The following is a 15,535-nucleotide window of genomic DNA, read 5'->3' as shown; positions in this document are numbered from 1 at the left end:
CTCAAAGTCTGTCACCCTCACTCTGTCTGTCAGTTTCTGTTTCTATCTATCTCTCTCCCTCTCTTTGTCTCCAAATTTCTCTGTCTCTCTCTCTCTCTCACTCTGTCGCTTTCTGTCTCCCTCTGTCTCTTGCTCTCTGTCTCGCTTTTTCTCTGTCATATTCTCTCTCTCTGTCTCTCTCTCTCTCTATCTATCTGTGTCTCTCGCTCTCTTTGCCTCTCTCTCTCTTGGTCTTTCTCTCACTCTGTCTCTCTTTCTCTCTCCCTCTCACTGTCACCGTCTCTCTGTCACAGTCTCTCTTTCTCTCTCTCTATCTGTCACAGTCTCTCTCTCTGTCTTCATCTCTCTCTCTCTCACTGTCTCTCTCTCTCTCTTTGTGTCTCTTTTCTCTCGTTCTCTCTCTCTCACTCTGTCTCGCTCACTCCCTCTCGCTCTGCCTCTCCCTCTCTCACTGTCACTCTCTCTCTGTCACAGTCTCTCTCTTTCTCCGTCTCTCTGTCTGTCTCTCTCTGTTTGTCTCCCTCTCTCTCACTGTCACTCTCTCTCCCTCTGTCGCTCTCTATATCTCTCTGTCTATCACACTCCCTCTCTCTCTGTCTCTCTCTCTCTCACTGTCATTCTCTCTCTGTCACAGTCTCTCTCTTTCTCTGTCTCTATGTCTGTCTCTCTCTGTCTGTCTGACTCTGTCTCACTCTCTCTGTCTCCCTCTGTCACTCCCTGTCTCCCTCCCCCTCTCTCTCTCACTGTCATTCTCTCTCTCTTTCACTGTCTCTCTCTCTGTCTCCATCTCTCTCTCGCGGTCTCTCTCTCTCTGTCTGTCTCTCTCTCTCTCTCTGTCTCACTGTCGTTCTCTCTCTGTCTCTCTCACTCTGTCACAGTCTCTCTCTCTGTGTCTCTGTTTCCATCTCTCTCTCTCACTGTCACTCTCCCTCTATCTGTCACAGTCTCTCTATCTGTCACAGTCTCTCTGTCTGTCTCTCTCTCTCTCTGTCTTTCTGTCTCTCTCTCTCTGTCTGTCTGTCTCTCTCTCTCTGTCTCACCTTTGTTCTCTCTCCGTCTCTCACTCCGTCTCTCTCACTCCGTCTCTCTCACTCTGTCACTGTCTCTCTCGGTCTATCTCTCTCTTTGTCTCTTCTCTGTCCCTCGCTTTCTTTCTCTGTGTCTTTCTCTGCCACTCTCAATCTCTCGCTCTCTCCTCTGTCTCTGTCTCCCTTACTGTCACACTCTCTCCCCCACTGTCACACTCTCTCCCCCTCACTGTCACTCTCTCTCTCTCTGTCACTGTCTGTCTCTCTATGTCTCTCCCTGTCTCTCTGTCTCTCTCTCTCGCTCTCTATCTCCCACTCTTTCTTGCTCTCCCTATGTGTCTCCCTGTCTTTCTGTCGCTCTCTGGCTCTCTCTCTCTCTCTGTCTCACTGTCTCTCTGTCTCACACTCTCTCTCCCCCTTTGTCTGTATGTCTCTCTCAGTGTCTCTCTCAATATCTCTCTCAGTATCTCTCTCAGTATCTCTGTCACTCTCTCTGTCACTCTCTCTCTCTGTCACAGTCTCTCTCTCTCTGTCACAGTCTCTCTCAATCTATCTCTCACACAGGCTCTCTCTGTCGCTCCCTCTGTTTCTTTCTCTGTCTCCATCTTTCTCTCTCCCACTGTCACACACTCTCTCCCCCCTCACTCTCTGTCTCCCTCTGTCTCTCTATCTCTCTGTCACTCTCTCTCTCTCTGTCTCTGTCTCTGTACCTCTCTGTCTATATCTGTATTTCTCTGTCTCCTTCTCTTTGTCTCTCTCTTTTTCTCTGTCTTTGTTTCTCTTTGTCTCCCTGTCTCTCTCTCTGTCTCTGTCACTCTGTCTCTCTCCCTGTCTCTGTTTTTCTCTCTCTACCACTCTATCTCTGTGTTTCCTCCATCTCTCCCTCTGTCTCCCTCTGTCTCCCTCTGTCTCTTTCTTTCTCTCCCTGTCTCGCTGTCTCTCTCTGCCCTTCTCTCTTGTCTCTCTCAATGTCTCTGTCTCTCTGTCACTCTCTCTGTCTCTCCCTGTCTCTATGTCGGTCTCTCTCAGTTTCTCTGTCACTCTCTCTTTCTCTGTCTCCCATTCTCTCTGTCCCTCTATGTCACTCTTTCTCTCTCTCGCTCTGTCTCCTATTCTCTCTGTCTCTCTCTCTCTTGGTCTCTCTCTGTCTCTCGGTATGTTTCTATCTCTCTGTCACTCTCTGTCTCCCGGTCTCCTCTGTCTGCCTCTCGGTCTCTCTCGCTGTCCATCTCTATCACTTTGTCTCTGTCCCTCTGTCTCTCTCTGTCACTCTCTCTCTCACCCTCTCTGTCTCTCTATGTCTCTCCCTGGCTCTCTGGCTCTCTCTCTGTCTCTCTCAGTCTCTCTGTACTCTGTACTCTGTTACTCTCTCTGTCTCTCTCTCCCTGTCTCTCATTCTCTCTCTGTCTCTCATAGATTTTCTGTCACTTTCTCACTCTCTCTTTCTCTCTCTCTCCCTCTGTCTCCCATTCTCTCTGTGTGCCTCTCTGCCTCTGTCTGTGTCTCTCTCTGTCTCTCTCTGTCTCTTTCTCCATCTCCCTCTCTCCTCTCTCACTCTTTGTCCCTCTCTTTTTATCTCTGTCTCTGTTTCTCTTTGTCTCCCTGTCTATCTCTGTCTGTCTCTGTCTGTCTGCCTGCCTGTCTCCTTGTCTCGCTGACTCCATGTCTCTCTCAGTTTCTCTCTCTCTCTGACTCTCTGTCTCTCTGCCACTCTCTCTTTCTCTGTCTCTGTCTCCCAGTCTCTCTGTCTCTCTTTCTCTCTCTCTGTCTCTGCCTGTATCTCTCCCTCTCTCTCTCTCTTGGTCTCTCTCTGTCTCTCTCACTCTCTCTGTCCCTCAGTCTCACTCTGTCACACTCACTCTCTCTCTCACTCTCTCTCTCTTTGTCACACTCTCTCTATGTCTCGATCTCTCTGTCTCTCTCTCTCTGTCTCTCTCTGTCTCTCTTGGTCTCTCCCTTTCTCCTTCTCTCTCTCTGTCTCTCTCTGTCTATATTTCTATCTCTATGTCTCTCTCTCTTTGTCTCTCTCTCTTTGTCTCTGTTTCTGTTTCTGTTTCTCTTTGTCTCCCTGTCTCTCTCTGTCTGTCTCACTCTCTGTCACTTTCTGTCATTACTCCTGTCTCTCTTTTTCTCTGCCTCTCTGTCTCTCTCAGTTTCTCTGTCTGACATTCTGTCTTTCTCCCTGTCTCTCTGTTCCTCTGTCCCTCTCTCTTTCTTTCTCTCTCTCTTTCTCCCATTCTCTCTGTCTCTCCCTGTCTCTCTTTCTCCCACTCTCTCTGTCTCTCCCTGTCTCTCTTTTTCTCTCTGTGTCTCCTCCATCTCATCCGTCTCACTCTCTGCCTCTTTCTGTCTCTCCCTGTCTCCTTCAGTCTTGCTGTCCCACTCGGTCTCCCTCTCTCTGTCTCTCTCAGTTTCTCTGTCTATCTGTCACTCTCTCTGTCTCTCTATGTCTCTCCCTGTCTCTCTGTCTCTCTCTCTCGCTCTCTATCTCCCACTCTTTCTTGCTCTCCCTATGTGTCTCCCTGTCTTTCTGTCGCTCTCTGGCTCTCTCTCTCTCTCTGTCTCACTGTCTCTCTGTCTCACACTCTCTCTTCCCCTTTGTCTGTATGTCTCTCTCAGTATCTCTCTCTCTGTCACTCTCTCTGTCACTCTCTCTCTCACCCTCTCTGTCTCTCGGTCTCTCTGTCACTCTCGCTCTCTTGCTCTCTCTCTGTCTCTCTCTCTCTCTTGGTATCTCTCTGTCTCTCTGTGTCTCCTTCTGTCTCTCTCACTCTCTGTCCCTCAGTCTCTCTCTGTCTCTCAGTCTCTCTCTGTCACGCACTCCCTCTCTCTCTCTGTCACTGTCTGTATGTCCCTCTCTGTCTCTGCCTCTCTCCCTGTCTCTCCCTCTCCCTGTCTCTCTCTCTCTGTCTGTATCTCTCTGTCCCTCTCTCTCTTTGTCTCTCTCTTTTTCTCCCTGTCTCTCTCTCTGTCACTCTCTCTCTCACCCTCTCTGTCTCTCGGTCTCTCTGTCACTCTCGCTCTCTTGCTCTCTCTCTGTCTCTCTCTCTCTCTTGGTATCTCTCATTGCAGCAGATTTTTCGGGAGCAGAGTGTGAGCGAGTGAGCAGCTGGGAAGCAGCTTTTTCGGGAGCAGAGTGTGAGCGAGTGAGCAGCTGGGAAGGTCAGTTTGAAAGTAAATTTAATTTCCTTTTGTTTTTCGGCGGAGGCCAGGGGGCTGCTGGGTAAGTGAAACACTATATATTTGGGCGGTTTCTGAACCCGAGACACCACACTTGGAGTGTCTCCCACCCACCCTCCTCCTCTAACCAAAAAAAAAAGGACTCAGTGGGGTGTTTATAAGGTAAGGCTTTTTCGATTTCTCTGGTTTTATTGTGATTGGTAAAAAAACTTTTCATTCCTTTTTCATTTAACTAAGTTTAAACTTAAGATTAAAAATGGCAGGTGATCTCAGACCCGTATCATGCTCCTCTTGCTCAATGTGGGAGCTCTTAGACATGGCTGATGACCCTGACTCCTTCACGTGCAGGAAGTGTGTCCAGCTGCAGCTCTTGTTAGACCGCATGACGGCTCTCGAGCTGCGGATGGACTCACTTTGGAGCATGCGCGATGCTGAGGAGGTCGTGGATAGCACGTTTAGAGAATTGGTCACACCGCAGATTAGGATTGCTGAGGGAGAAAGGGAATGGGTGACCAAAAGGCAGAGAAAGAGCAGGAAGGGAGCGCAGGAGACCCCTGCGGTCACCTCCCTCCAAAACAAGTATACCGTTTTGGATACTGTTGAGGGAGATGGCTCACCAGGGGAAGGCAGCAGTAGCCAGGTCCATGGCACCGTGGCTGGCTCTGCTGTTCAGAAGGGCGGGAAAAAGAGTGGAAGGGCTATAGTCGTAGGGGATTCGATTGTAAGGGGAGTAGATAGGCGGTTCTGTGGTCGAAAACGAGGCTCCCGAATGGTATGTTGCCTCCCAGGTGCACGGGTCAGGGACGTCTCAGATCGGCTGCAGAACATTCTAAAGGGGGAGGGTGAACAGCCAGTTGTCATTGTGCTCATAGACTAATGATATAGGTAAAAAAACGGGATGAGGTCCTACAAGCAGAGTTTAGGGAGTTAGGAGCCAAGTTAAAAAGTAGGACCTCAGAGGTAGTAATCTCAGGATTACTACCAGTGCCACGTGATAGTCAGAGTAAAAATGAAAGAATAGTGAAGATGAATGCGTGGCTTGAGAGATGGTGCAGGAAGGAGGGGTTCAGATTTTTGGGACATTAGGACCGGTTCTGGGGGAGGTGGGACTATTACAAATTGGACGGTCTACACCTGGGCCGGACTGGAACCAATGTCCTTGGAGGTGCTTCTGCTAACGCTGTTGGGGAGGGTTTAAACTAATGTGGCAGGGGGATGGGAACCAATTGAGGTCAGTTGACAGTAAGGAGGTAGTAACAAAAGCCTGTAAGGAACTAGATAATGAAGTCAGCGTGACTAAGGGGAAGAGCAGGCAGTGAGCAGATGATGAATATAAAGGGACTGGTGGTCTGAGGTGCATTTGTTTTAACGCAAGAAGTGTAGTAGGTAAGGCAGATGAACTTAGGGCTTGGATTAGTACCTGGGAGTATGATGTTATTGCTATTACTGAGACTTGTTTGAGGGAAGGGCATGATTGGCAACTAAATATCCCAGGATATCGATGCTTCAGGCGGGATAGAGAGGGAGGTAAAAGGGGTGGAGGAGTTGCATTACTGGTCAAAGAGGATATCACAGCTGTGCTGAAGGAGGGCACTATGGAGGACTCGAGCAGTGAGGCAATATGGACAGAACTCAGAAATAGGAAGGGTGCGGTAACAATGTTGGGGCTGTACTACAGGCCTCTCAACAGCGAGCGTGAGATAGAGGTACAAATATGTAAACAGATTATGGAAAGATGTAGGAGCAACAGGGTGGTGGTGATAGGAGATTTTAATTTTCCCAACATTGACTTAGTGTTAGAGGTCCAGATGGAGCAGAATTTGTAAGGAGCATCCAGGAGGGTTTTCTAGAGCAGTATGTAAATAATCCAACTCGGGAATGGGCCATACTGGACCTGGTGTTGGGGAATGAGCCCGACCAGGTTGTTGAAGTTTCAGTAGGGGACTACTTTGGGAATAGTGATCACAATTCCGTAAGCTTTAAAATACTCATGGACAAAGACAAGAGTGGTCCTAAAGGAAGAGTGCTTAATTGGGGGAAGGCCAACTATACCAAAATTCGGCAGGAGCTGGGAAATGTAGATTGGGAGCAGCTGTTTGAAGGTAAATCCACATGTGATATGTGGGAGGCTTTTAAAGAGAGGTTGATTAGCGTGCAGGAAAGACATGTTCCTGTGAAAATGAGGGATAGAAATGGCAAGATTAGGGAACCATGGATGACAGGTGAAATTGTGAGACTAGCTAAGAGGAAAAAGGAAGCATACATAAGGTCTAGGCGGCTGATGAAAGACGAAGCTTTGAAAGAATATCGGGAATGCAGGACCAATCTGAAACGAGGAATTAAGAGGGCTAAAAGGGGTCATGAAATATCTTTAGCAAACAGGGTTAAGGAAAATCCCAAAGCCTTTTATTCATATATAAGGAGAAAGAGGGTAACTAGAGAAAGGATTGGCCCACTAAAGGACAAAGGAGGAATGTTATGCTTGGACTCAGAGAAAATGGGTGAGATTCTAAACGAGTACTTTGCATCGGCATTCACCGAGGAGAGGGACATGACAGATGTTGAGGTTAGGAACAGATGTTTGATTACTCTAGGTCAAGTCGGCATAAGGAAGGAGGAAGTGTTGGGTATTCTAAAGGGCATTAAGGTGGACAAGTCCCCAGGTCCGGATGGGATCTATCCCAGGTTACTGAGGGAAGCGAGAGAGGAAATAGCTGGGGCCTTAACAGATATCTTTGCAGCATCCTTAAACACGGGTGAGGTCCCGGAGGACTGGAGAATTGCTAATGTTGTCCCCTTGTTTAAGAAGGGTAGCAGGGATAATCCAGGTAATTATAGACCGGTGAGCCTGACGTCAGTGGTAGGGAAGCTGCTGGAGAAGATACTGAGGGATAGGATCTATTCCCATTTGGAAGAAAATGGGCTCATCAGTGATAGGCAACATGGTTTTGTGCAGGGAAGGTCATGTCTTACCAACTTAATAGAATTCTTTGAGGAAGTGACAAAGTTGATTGATGAGGGAAGGGCTGTCGATGTCATATACATGAACTTCAGTAAGGCGTTTGATAAGGTTCCCCATGGCAGGCTGAAAGTGAAGGCGCTTGGGGTCCAAGGTGTACTAGCTAGATGGATAAAGAACTAGCTGGGCAACAGGAGACAGAGAGTAGCAGTAGAAGGGAGTTTCTCAAAATGGAGACGTGTGACCAGTGGTGTTCCACAGGGATCCGTGCTGGGACCACTGTTGCTTGTGATATACATTAATGATTTGGAGGAAAGTATAGGTGGACTGATTAGCAAGTTTGCAGACGACACTAAGATTGGTGGAGTAGCAGATAGTGAAGGGGACTGTCAGAGAATACAGCAGAATATAGATAGATTGGAGAGTTGGGCAGAGAATGGCAGATGGAGTTCAATCAGGGCAAATGCGAGGTGATGCATTTTGGAAGATCCAATTCAAGAGTGAACTATACAGTAAATGGAAAAGTCCTGGGGAAAATTGATGTCCAGAGAGATTTGGGTGTTCAGGTCCACTGTTCCCTGAAGGTGGCAACGCAGGTAAATAGAGTGGTCAAGAAGGCATACGGCATGCTTTCCTTCATCGGACGGGGCATTGAGTACAACAGTTGGCAGGTCATGTTACAGTTGTATAGGACTTTGGTTCGGCCACATTTGGAATACTGCGTACAGTTCTGGTCGCCACATTATCAAAAGGATGTGGATGCTTTGGAGAGGGTGCAGAGGAGGTTCACCAGGATGTTGCCTGGTATGGAGGGCGCTAGCTTTGAAGAGAGGTTGAGCAGATTAGGATTATTTTCATTAGAAAGACGGAGGTTGAGGGGGGACCTGATTGAGGTGTACAAAATCATGAGAGGTATAGACAGGGTGGATAGCAAGAGGCTTTTTCCCAGAGTGGGGGTTTCAATTACTAGAGGACACGAGTTCAAAGTGAAAGGGGAAAAGTTTAAGGGGGATATGCGTGGAAAGTTCTTTACGCAGAGGGTGGTGGGCACCTGGAACGCATTGCCAGCGGAGGTGGTAGATGCGGGCACGATGGAGTCTTTTAAGATGTATCTAGACAGATACATGAATGGGCAGGAAGAAAAGAGATACAGAACCTTAGAAAATAGGCGACATGTTTAGAGAGAGGATCTGGATCGGCGCATGCTTGGAGGGCCGAAGGGCCTGTTCCTGTGCTGTAATTATCTTTGTTCTTTGTTCTTTGTTCTTTGTCTCTGATTCTCTTTGTCTCCCTGTCTCTTTCTGTCTCTGTCTGTGTCTCTTTCTGTCTCTGCCTGTCTCTCTCCCTGTCTCTCCCTCTCCCTGTCTCTTCCTCTCCCTGTCTCTCTCTCTCTCTGTCTGTATCTCTCTGTCCCTCTCTCTTTTTGTCTCTCTTTTTCTCTCTGTCTCTGATTCTCTTTGTCTCCCTGTCTCTTTCTGCCTGTCTCTCTTTCTGTCTCTGCCTCTCTCTCTCCCTGTCTCTGCTCCTCTGTCTCTCTCTCTCTCTCTGTCTGTCTCTCTGTTTTTCTGTCACTCTCTTATTCTCTCTCTGTCTGCCACTCTGTCTCTTTCTCTCCGTGTCTCTCGCTGTCCTCTCTGTCTCTCTCTGTCTCTGCCTGTATCTCTCCCTCTGTCTCCCAATGTCTTTCTCAGCTTCTCTCTCTATCTCCTCCATCTCCTCCATCTCCCACTCTCCATCTCTCTCTCTCTCTCTCTGCCTGTCTCTCGGTCTCCCTTTGTCTCTAAGTCTCTTTCAGTTTCTCACTCTCTGTCACTCTCTACCTCTCACTCTCTCTGTCTCTGTCTCTCACTCTCACTCTCTCTGTCACTCAGTCTCTGTCTCTCCCTGTCACACACACTCTCTCTCTCTCTGTCTTGGTCTCTCTCTGTCTCTCGGTATCTCTCTGTCTCTCTCTCTGCCTCCTTCTGTCTCTCTCTCTCTCTGTCTCTCTCCCTATCCCTCTCCATCTCTCTCTCTCTCACTCTCCCTGTCTCACTCTCCCTGTCTCACTCTCTCTGTCTCACTCTCCCTGTCTCTCTGTTACTCTCTTGTCTCTCTCTGTGTCTGTCTTGGATTCTCTGTCTGTCTCTGACTCTCTCTGTGTACTTCTGTATTTCTGTAGGTCTGGCAGCATCTGTGGAAAGAGAAGCAGAGTTAACGTTTCGGGTCAGTGACCCTTCTTCGGAACAGTTCTGAAGAAGGGTCACTGACCCGAAACGTTAACTTTGCTTCTCTTTCCACAGATGCTGCCAGACCTGCTGAGTGATTCCAGCATTTCTTGTTTTTGTTTCAGATTTCCAGCATCAGCAGTATTTTGCTTTTATATCTGTATTTCTGTGTCTCTCTGTGTCTCTCTGTATCTGCCTGTCTCCTTCTCTTTGTCTCTTTTTCTCTCTGTCTCTGTTTCTCTTTGTCTTCCTGTCTCTCTCTGTCTGTCTCTCCTGTCTCTCTATCGCTCTATCTCTCTGTCTCCTCTGTCTTCCTTGTCTCCCTCTGTCTTGATGTCTCCCTCTCTTGTCTCTCTCAGTTTCTCGGTCTCTCTATCATTCTCTCTGTCGCTCTATGTCGCTCCCTGTCTCTCTGTCACTCTCTCTTTTTTTTTCTCTCTCTCTCTCTCTGTTTCTCTCTGTGTCTCTCATTCTCTGCCTCTTTGTCTCTCTGTGCCTCTCTGCCTCTTGGGCACAGTCTCTTTGTATCTTTCCGTCTCTCTCTGCCTCTCTCTGTCTCTCGGTCTCTCTTGGTCTCTCTCTCTCTCGCTGTCTCTCTCTGTATCTCTCTGTCCATATCTGTATCTCTCTGAATCTCTCTGTACCTCTCTCTTTGTCTCCCTGTCTCTCAGTCTCCTCGATCCCCTGGTCTCTCTCTCTCTCGGTCTCTCTCGCTGTCTCTCTCTGTCTCCTTCTGTCTCTCTCTCTCTATCTCGCAATCTCTGTCTCTCTATGTCTCTCCCTGTCTCTCTTTCTCTCTCTGTCTCTCATTTTCTCTGTCTCTCTGTACCTCTCTGCCTCTTGGACACAGTCTCTCGGTATCTTTCCGACTCTCTCTGCCTCTCTGTGTTTCTCTCTGTCTCTCTCCCTCTCTCTGCCTCTTGTTCTCTCTCTCGGTCACTATCTTTCTCTCGGTCTCACCTGCATCTCTGTCCCTCTCTCTCTCTCTCTCCTTCTCTTTGTCTCTGTCTCTCTGTTTCTCTCTCTGTCTGTTGATTTCTCTCTCTGTCTCTCTCTCTTTCTCTTAGTATCACCTACCTCTCTCTCTCTCTCTCGCTGTCTCTTTTGCTCTCCCTCAGTCTCTGTTGGTCTCTTTCTGTCTCCTTCTGTCTCTCTAATTTTCTCTCTGTATCTCTCCCTCTCTCTGTCTAACTCTGTCTCTCTCCCTTTCTCCCTGACTCTCTGCCGCTCTGCCTCTCTGTCTCTCTCTCTCTCTGTCACTCTTTCTCTGTCTCGGCTTGTCTTTCTGTCACATGGTATCTCACTGTCTATTTCTCTCTCACTCTCTCTGTCACGGTCTCTCTCTCTGTCTCTACCTGTCTCTCGCTGTCTCTCTTATTTTCTCTGTCACCCTGTCTCTCTGTCTCTCGCTTTCTCTGCCTGTCTCTCTGTTACTCTCTCTCTCTCTCTCCCCCCCCCCCCCCCCCCCACAGCTCTGTCTCTCTCTGTCTCTCGGTCTCTGTCTCTCTGTCACTCTCTTCGTCTCTCACTCTGTCTTGCTGTCACTCTTTCTGTCTCTCTCGGTGTCTCTCTGTCTCTCTCTCTATCTGTCACTCTCTCTGTCTCCCTCGGTCACTCTCTCTCTGTCACTCTCTCTCTTCCTCTCGCTGTCTCTCGTTCTGTCTCTCAGTCTCACCTGCCTCTCTGTCTCTCTCTTTCTCTCTCACTGTCTATCTCTCCCTGGCTCTCTCTCTCTGTCTCTCTATCTTTCTCTCGGTCTCAGCTGCCTCTCTGTCTCTCCCTGTCTCTTTCTCTCTCTGTCACTCTCTCTTCCTCTCTCTGTGTTTCTGGGACTCTTGTTTCTCTCTCTGTCTCTCTTTGTCAGTCTCACCTGCATCTCTGTCTCTCTCTCTGTCTCTTTTTCTCTCCTTCTGTCTGTCTTGGTTCATCTCTATCTCTTTCTGTCTCTCATGATGTCTCCGAATCTCTGTCTCTCCCTGTCTCTCTCTCTTTCTATATCTGTATATCTCTGTCTCTCACTCTTTGTCTCCCTGTCTCTCTCTCTGTCTCAATGTCTCGCTGCCTATCTGTCTCTCTGCCTCTCTCCATCTCTCTCTGTATCTCTGTCTCCCCCATCTCTGTCGTCTGTGTGTGTGCGTCTCTCTCTCTCTCTCTCTCTCTATCTATATATATATATATATATCTGTCTCTCTCCCAATCTCCCAGTCTCTTCTGTCTCTCTCTTGTCTCCTTCTGTCACCCTGTCTCTCTCTCTCTTTGTTTCTGTCCTCTCTCTCTTTGTTTCTGTCTCTCTTGGACTCTCTGTCTGTCTCTGTCTCTGTCCACTTTTGTCTCTCTGTCTTTCTCTGTATCTGTCTGTCACCTTCTCTTTGTCATTCCCTTTGTCTCTCTGTCTCTGTTTCTCTTTGTCTCCGCTGTCTCTTTCTGTCTCTCTCTCTCTCCCTGTCTACTTCTGTCTCCCTGTATCTCTTTTTATCTGCCTATCTCCTCTTTGTCTCTCTCTTTTTCTCTCTGTCTCTGTTTCTGTTTCTCTTTGTATCCCTGTCTCTTGGTCTCTCTCTGTCTCGATCTCTTTCTGTCTCTCTCTATGTCTCTCCCTGTCTCTCTGTCACTCTCTCCCTGTCAATCCATCTCTCTAACTCTCTCTGCCTGTCTCTGTGTCTCTCAGTCGCGCTCTCTATCTCTCTGTCTCTCTCTCAGTCTCTTTCTCCCTTTCTCTCTCTCACTCTCTCGGTCTCTCTCCATCTCTCTTTGTCTGTCTCTCTGTCACTGTCTCTCTGTCTCTCGGTCTTCTCTGTCTCCTCCGTCTCGCTGTCTCTCTCTCTCTTTCCCTCTGTCTGTCTCCCACTCCCGGTCTTTCCCTGTCTCTCTCTGCCTCCTTCTGTCTCTTTCTGCCACTCTCTCTGTCTCTCTCTCTCTGTGTCTTTCAGTCTCTCTCTGTCTCTTGGTCTCTGTCTCTCAGTCCCTCTCTGTCTCTCTGTTATACTCTCTTTCTCTCTCTCTCTCATAGTCTCCTCTCTCGCTGTGTCTCTCTGTCTGTCTCTCTCTCCCTATGTCTCTCCCTGTTTCTCTGTCTCTCATTCACTATCTGTCTCTCCCTGTGTCCCTCTGTCTTTCTCTATCTGTCTCTCTCTGTCTGTCTAGCTGTCTTTTTCTGTCTTTCTCTCTTAGTTTAGTTTAGAGATACAGCACTGAAACAGGCCCTTCGGCCCACCGAGTCTGTGCCGACCATCAACCACCCATTTATACTAATCTGACACTAATCCCATATTCCTACCACATCCCCACCTGTCCCTATATTTGCCTACCAACTACCTGTACTAGGGGCAATTGCTAATGGCCAATTTACCTATCAACCTGCAAGTCTTTGGCATGTGGGAGGAAACCGGAGCACCCGGAGAAAACCCACGCAAACACAGGGAGAACTTGCAAACTCCATAAAGGCAGTACCCAGAATTGAACCCGGGTCACTGGAGCTGTGAGGCTGCGGTGCTAACCGCTGCACCACTGTGCCGCCCCACTGTGTCTCTTCTGTCTGTCTGTCTCTCGTTGTGTCTCTCTGTCTCCCTCTCTGTTTCTCTGTCACTCTATCTCTGTCTCACTGTCTGTCTGTCTCTCTCTAACCTCCTCCGGCCCCTTCACAGCTCCCTATCTCTGGAACCTCCTCCATTGCCTACAACCCCTCCCTCTCTCTGTAACCTCTTCCGGCCCCTACAACCCTCCCTATCTCTGTAACCTCCTCCGGCCACTACAACCTTCCCTATCTCTGTAACCTCCTCCGGCCCCTACAACCTTCCCTATCTCTGTAACCTCCTCTGGCCCCTACAACCCTCACTATCTCTGTAACCTCCTCCAGCCCCCTACAACCTTCCCTATCTCTGTAACCTCCTCCAGCCCTGACAACCCTCCCTATCTCTGTAACCTCCTCCAGCCCTGACAACCCTCCCTATCTCTGTAACCTCCTCCAGCCCTGACAACCCTCCCTATCTCTGTAGCCTCCTCTGGCCCCCTACAACCTTCCCTGTCTCTGTAACCTCCTCCGGCCCCTGCAACCTTCCCTATCTCTTTAACCTCCTCCAGCCCTGATAACCCTCCCTATCTCTGTAGCCTCCTCCAGCCCCTACAACCTTCCCTATCTCTTTAACCTCCTCCAGCCCTGATAACCCTCCCTATCTCTGTAGCCTCCTCCAGCCCCTACAACCTTCCCTATCTCTTTAACCTCCTCCAGCCCTGATAACCCTCCCTTTCTCGGTAACCACGGATTCTGTTGAATTGCTGAACATGACCTTTCAGGATTTATCTGTTGCAACTTCCAAAATGTTGGAAATCTCTGTTTTAAAATGCTGACTGGTCTAAAATGCGGGATTGTGTGGACAATAATATTCATTCCGGGGAGCAGTTGCAGGATGGAGCAGGGAGCAATGCAGCGCAGGGGAGGAAAAGCCTTTTGGTTTCGTTTGCTCTGGTTTTTGTGATCAATTGAGCGGCGCCATCTTTGTTACTGGCAGCTGCCGAAAAACGTCGCAGCGACGCTTCAGTGCATCTGCGCATGTGCATGTCCTGCGCCACATGTGGTGACGTTGTCAGTTAATGAAGCCTTTTGTGAAATATCTGATCCCGGAGCATGTGAGATCTTTGCAGCTGCAAAGTTTTAAATATGAAAACAGTGAAGTAGTGTCAGAGGTGATTATTTTTGAACATTTATCTACAATTTGGAACTTTTAGTCTTGTGTGTTTTCTGAGACAGGTTCCATTGCACTGGGACTGATTTGCTCCTTTTCTTGTCTCTGAAACCATCTCCATCCATTGCTATGTTTTATCTCAGCCCTCCCCAATAACCTCTCAGTCATTGTGTAACTCCACCTCCCTCTAATAATACCTGTATTTTACACAACTTTGATATTTTACTGTTACTTCCCACTGACCATTCACCGCTGGATTACCAGCTTTACCTTCCCACAGTATCTTCCATTATCAGCAATTGTTTTTCCTGAACTATAGTCCATTTCTCTTCCACTTTTCAGCTTTCTTGACCATCAAATTCATTTTTATTCCTGATAATTCATTTTGCACACCCTGAAAGGTTAACTTTCTTTTCTCCACACATGCTGCCTGACCTGCTGAGTATTTCCAGCACTTTCTCTCTATATTTCATATTTCCAGCATCTGCCGAGTTAACATTTCAGATCAGTGACCCTTCATCAGGATGGAGAGGTTTTTTTGTTGCATCACTTTGCGCTGGAGTGAAGATGCAGCAGAATCTGCTCAGTTTAACCCCAGAGCTTGTGAGAACAGTGCAGCCCAACACTTTCCAGTGTGGGAATGTCAAGGGGAGATTAGGTTGTTAAAGAGACATTGTCTGTACAATCTAAAAAGGTGTTGATTTAGCAACAAATATTTCTGTAGAGGCTTTGAATCCATTTTACAGATACACATTGTTTTTACTTCATTCTCAGGATACAGACGTCACTAGCAAGACCAACATATATTGTGAATCATCAGATGCTCGTTGAGAAGGTGATGCTCAGTCGCTTTGTTGACCCGTTGCCGTTGGTGTGGTGATGTTGCTCCCACAATGCTGTTAGGTAAGGAGTTACAGGATTTTTACCCAGTGACAATGAAGGAATGGTGATAAAGGTCCAAATAACAACAACACCTTGTATTTATATAGCACCTTTAATGGAATAAAACATTCCAGGACACAGACCCAGAGAAAAGTTAAAAGCAAAATACTGCGGATGCTGGAAATCTGAAATAAAAACAAGAAATGCTGGAACCACTCAGCAGGTCTGGCAGCATCTGTGAAAAGAGAAGCAGAGTTAACGTCAGTGACCCTTCTTCGGAACTGACAAATAGAGAAAAGTTACAGCACAGAATGAGGTTATTCAGCCCATCGTGTCTGCACCAGCTGAAAAAACAAGCCTCCCAATGTTATCCCACCTTCCAGCACCTGGTCCGTAGCCTTGCAGGTTACATACGTCCAGATATTTTTGAAATGAGTTGAGGGTTTCTTCATCCGCCACTGATCCAGGCAGTGAATTCCACACACCCTCCACCCTCTGGGTGGAAAAGGTTTTTCCTCATGTCCCTTCTAATTCTTCGACCAATCACCTCAAATCTGTGCCCCCTAGTAATTGACCTCTCCGCTAGGGGAATCAGGT

The 15,535-nt window shown here is 48.0% G+C and overlaps 1 protein-coding gene across 1 annotated transcript in view; it reads right to left on the bottom strand.

Moving 5' to 3' along the window:
• Positions 1–14,380, bottom strand: part of LOC137353627 (U1 small nuclear ribonucleoprotein 70 kDa-like) — a 170,783-nt gene extending 156,403 nt beyond the window's left edge. The window contains exons 1-6 of the mRNA XM_068019979.1: positions 14,327–14,380; positions 1,781–1,802; positions 1,433–1,455; positions 1,341–1,379; positions 539–593; positions 368–387 (exon numbers count right to left, since the gene is read on the bottom strand). Of these exons, the coding sequence (XP_067876080.1) occupies positions 368–387; positions 539–593; positions 1,341–1,379; positions 1,433–1,455; positions 1,781–1,802; positions 14,327–14,380 (213 nt within the window). The remainder of the gene's footprint in view (positions 1–367; positions 388–538; positions 594–1,340; positions 1,380–1,432; positions 1,456–1,780; positions 1,803–14,326) is intronic.
• Positions 14,381–15,535: the final 1,155 nt, after the last annotated feature.

This window comes from Heterodontus francisci, chromosome 3 (assembly GCF_036365525.1).
Source record: "Heterodontus francisci isolate sHetFra1 chromosome 3, sHetFra1.hap1, whole genome shotgun sequence".
In the NCBI taxonomy this organism is placed as follows: Eukaryota; Metazoa; Chordata; class Chondrichthyes; order Heterodontiformes; family Heterodontidae; genus Heterodontus; species Heterodontus francisci.
This window is presented reverse-complemented; position numbering and strand designations above follow the sequence as displayed.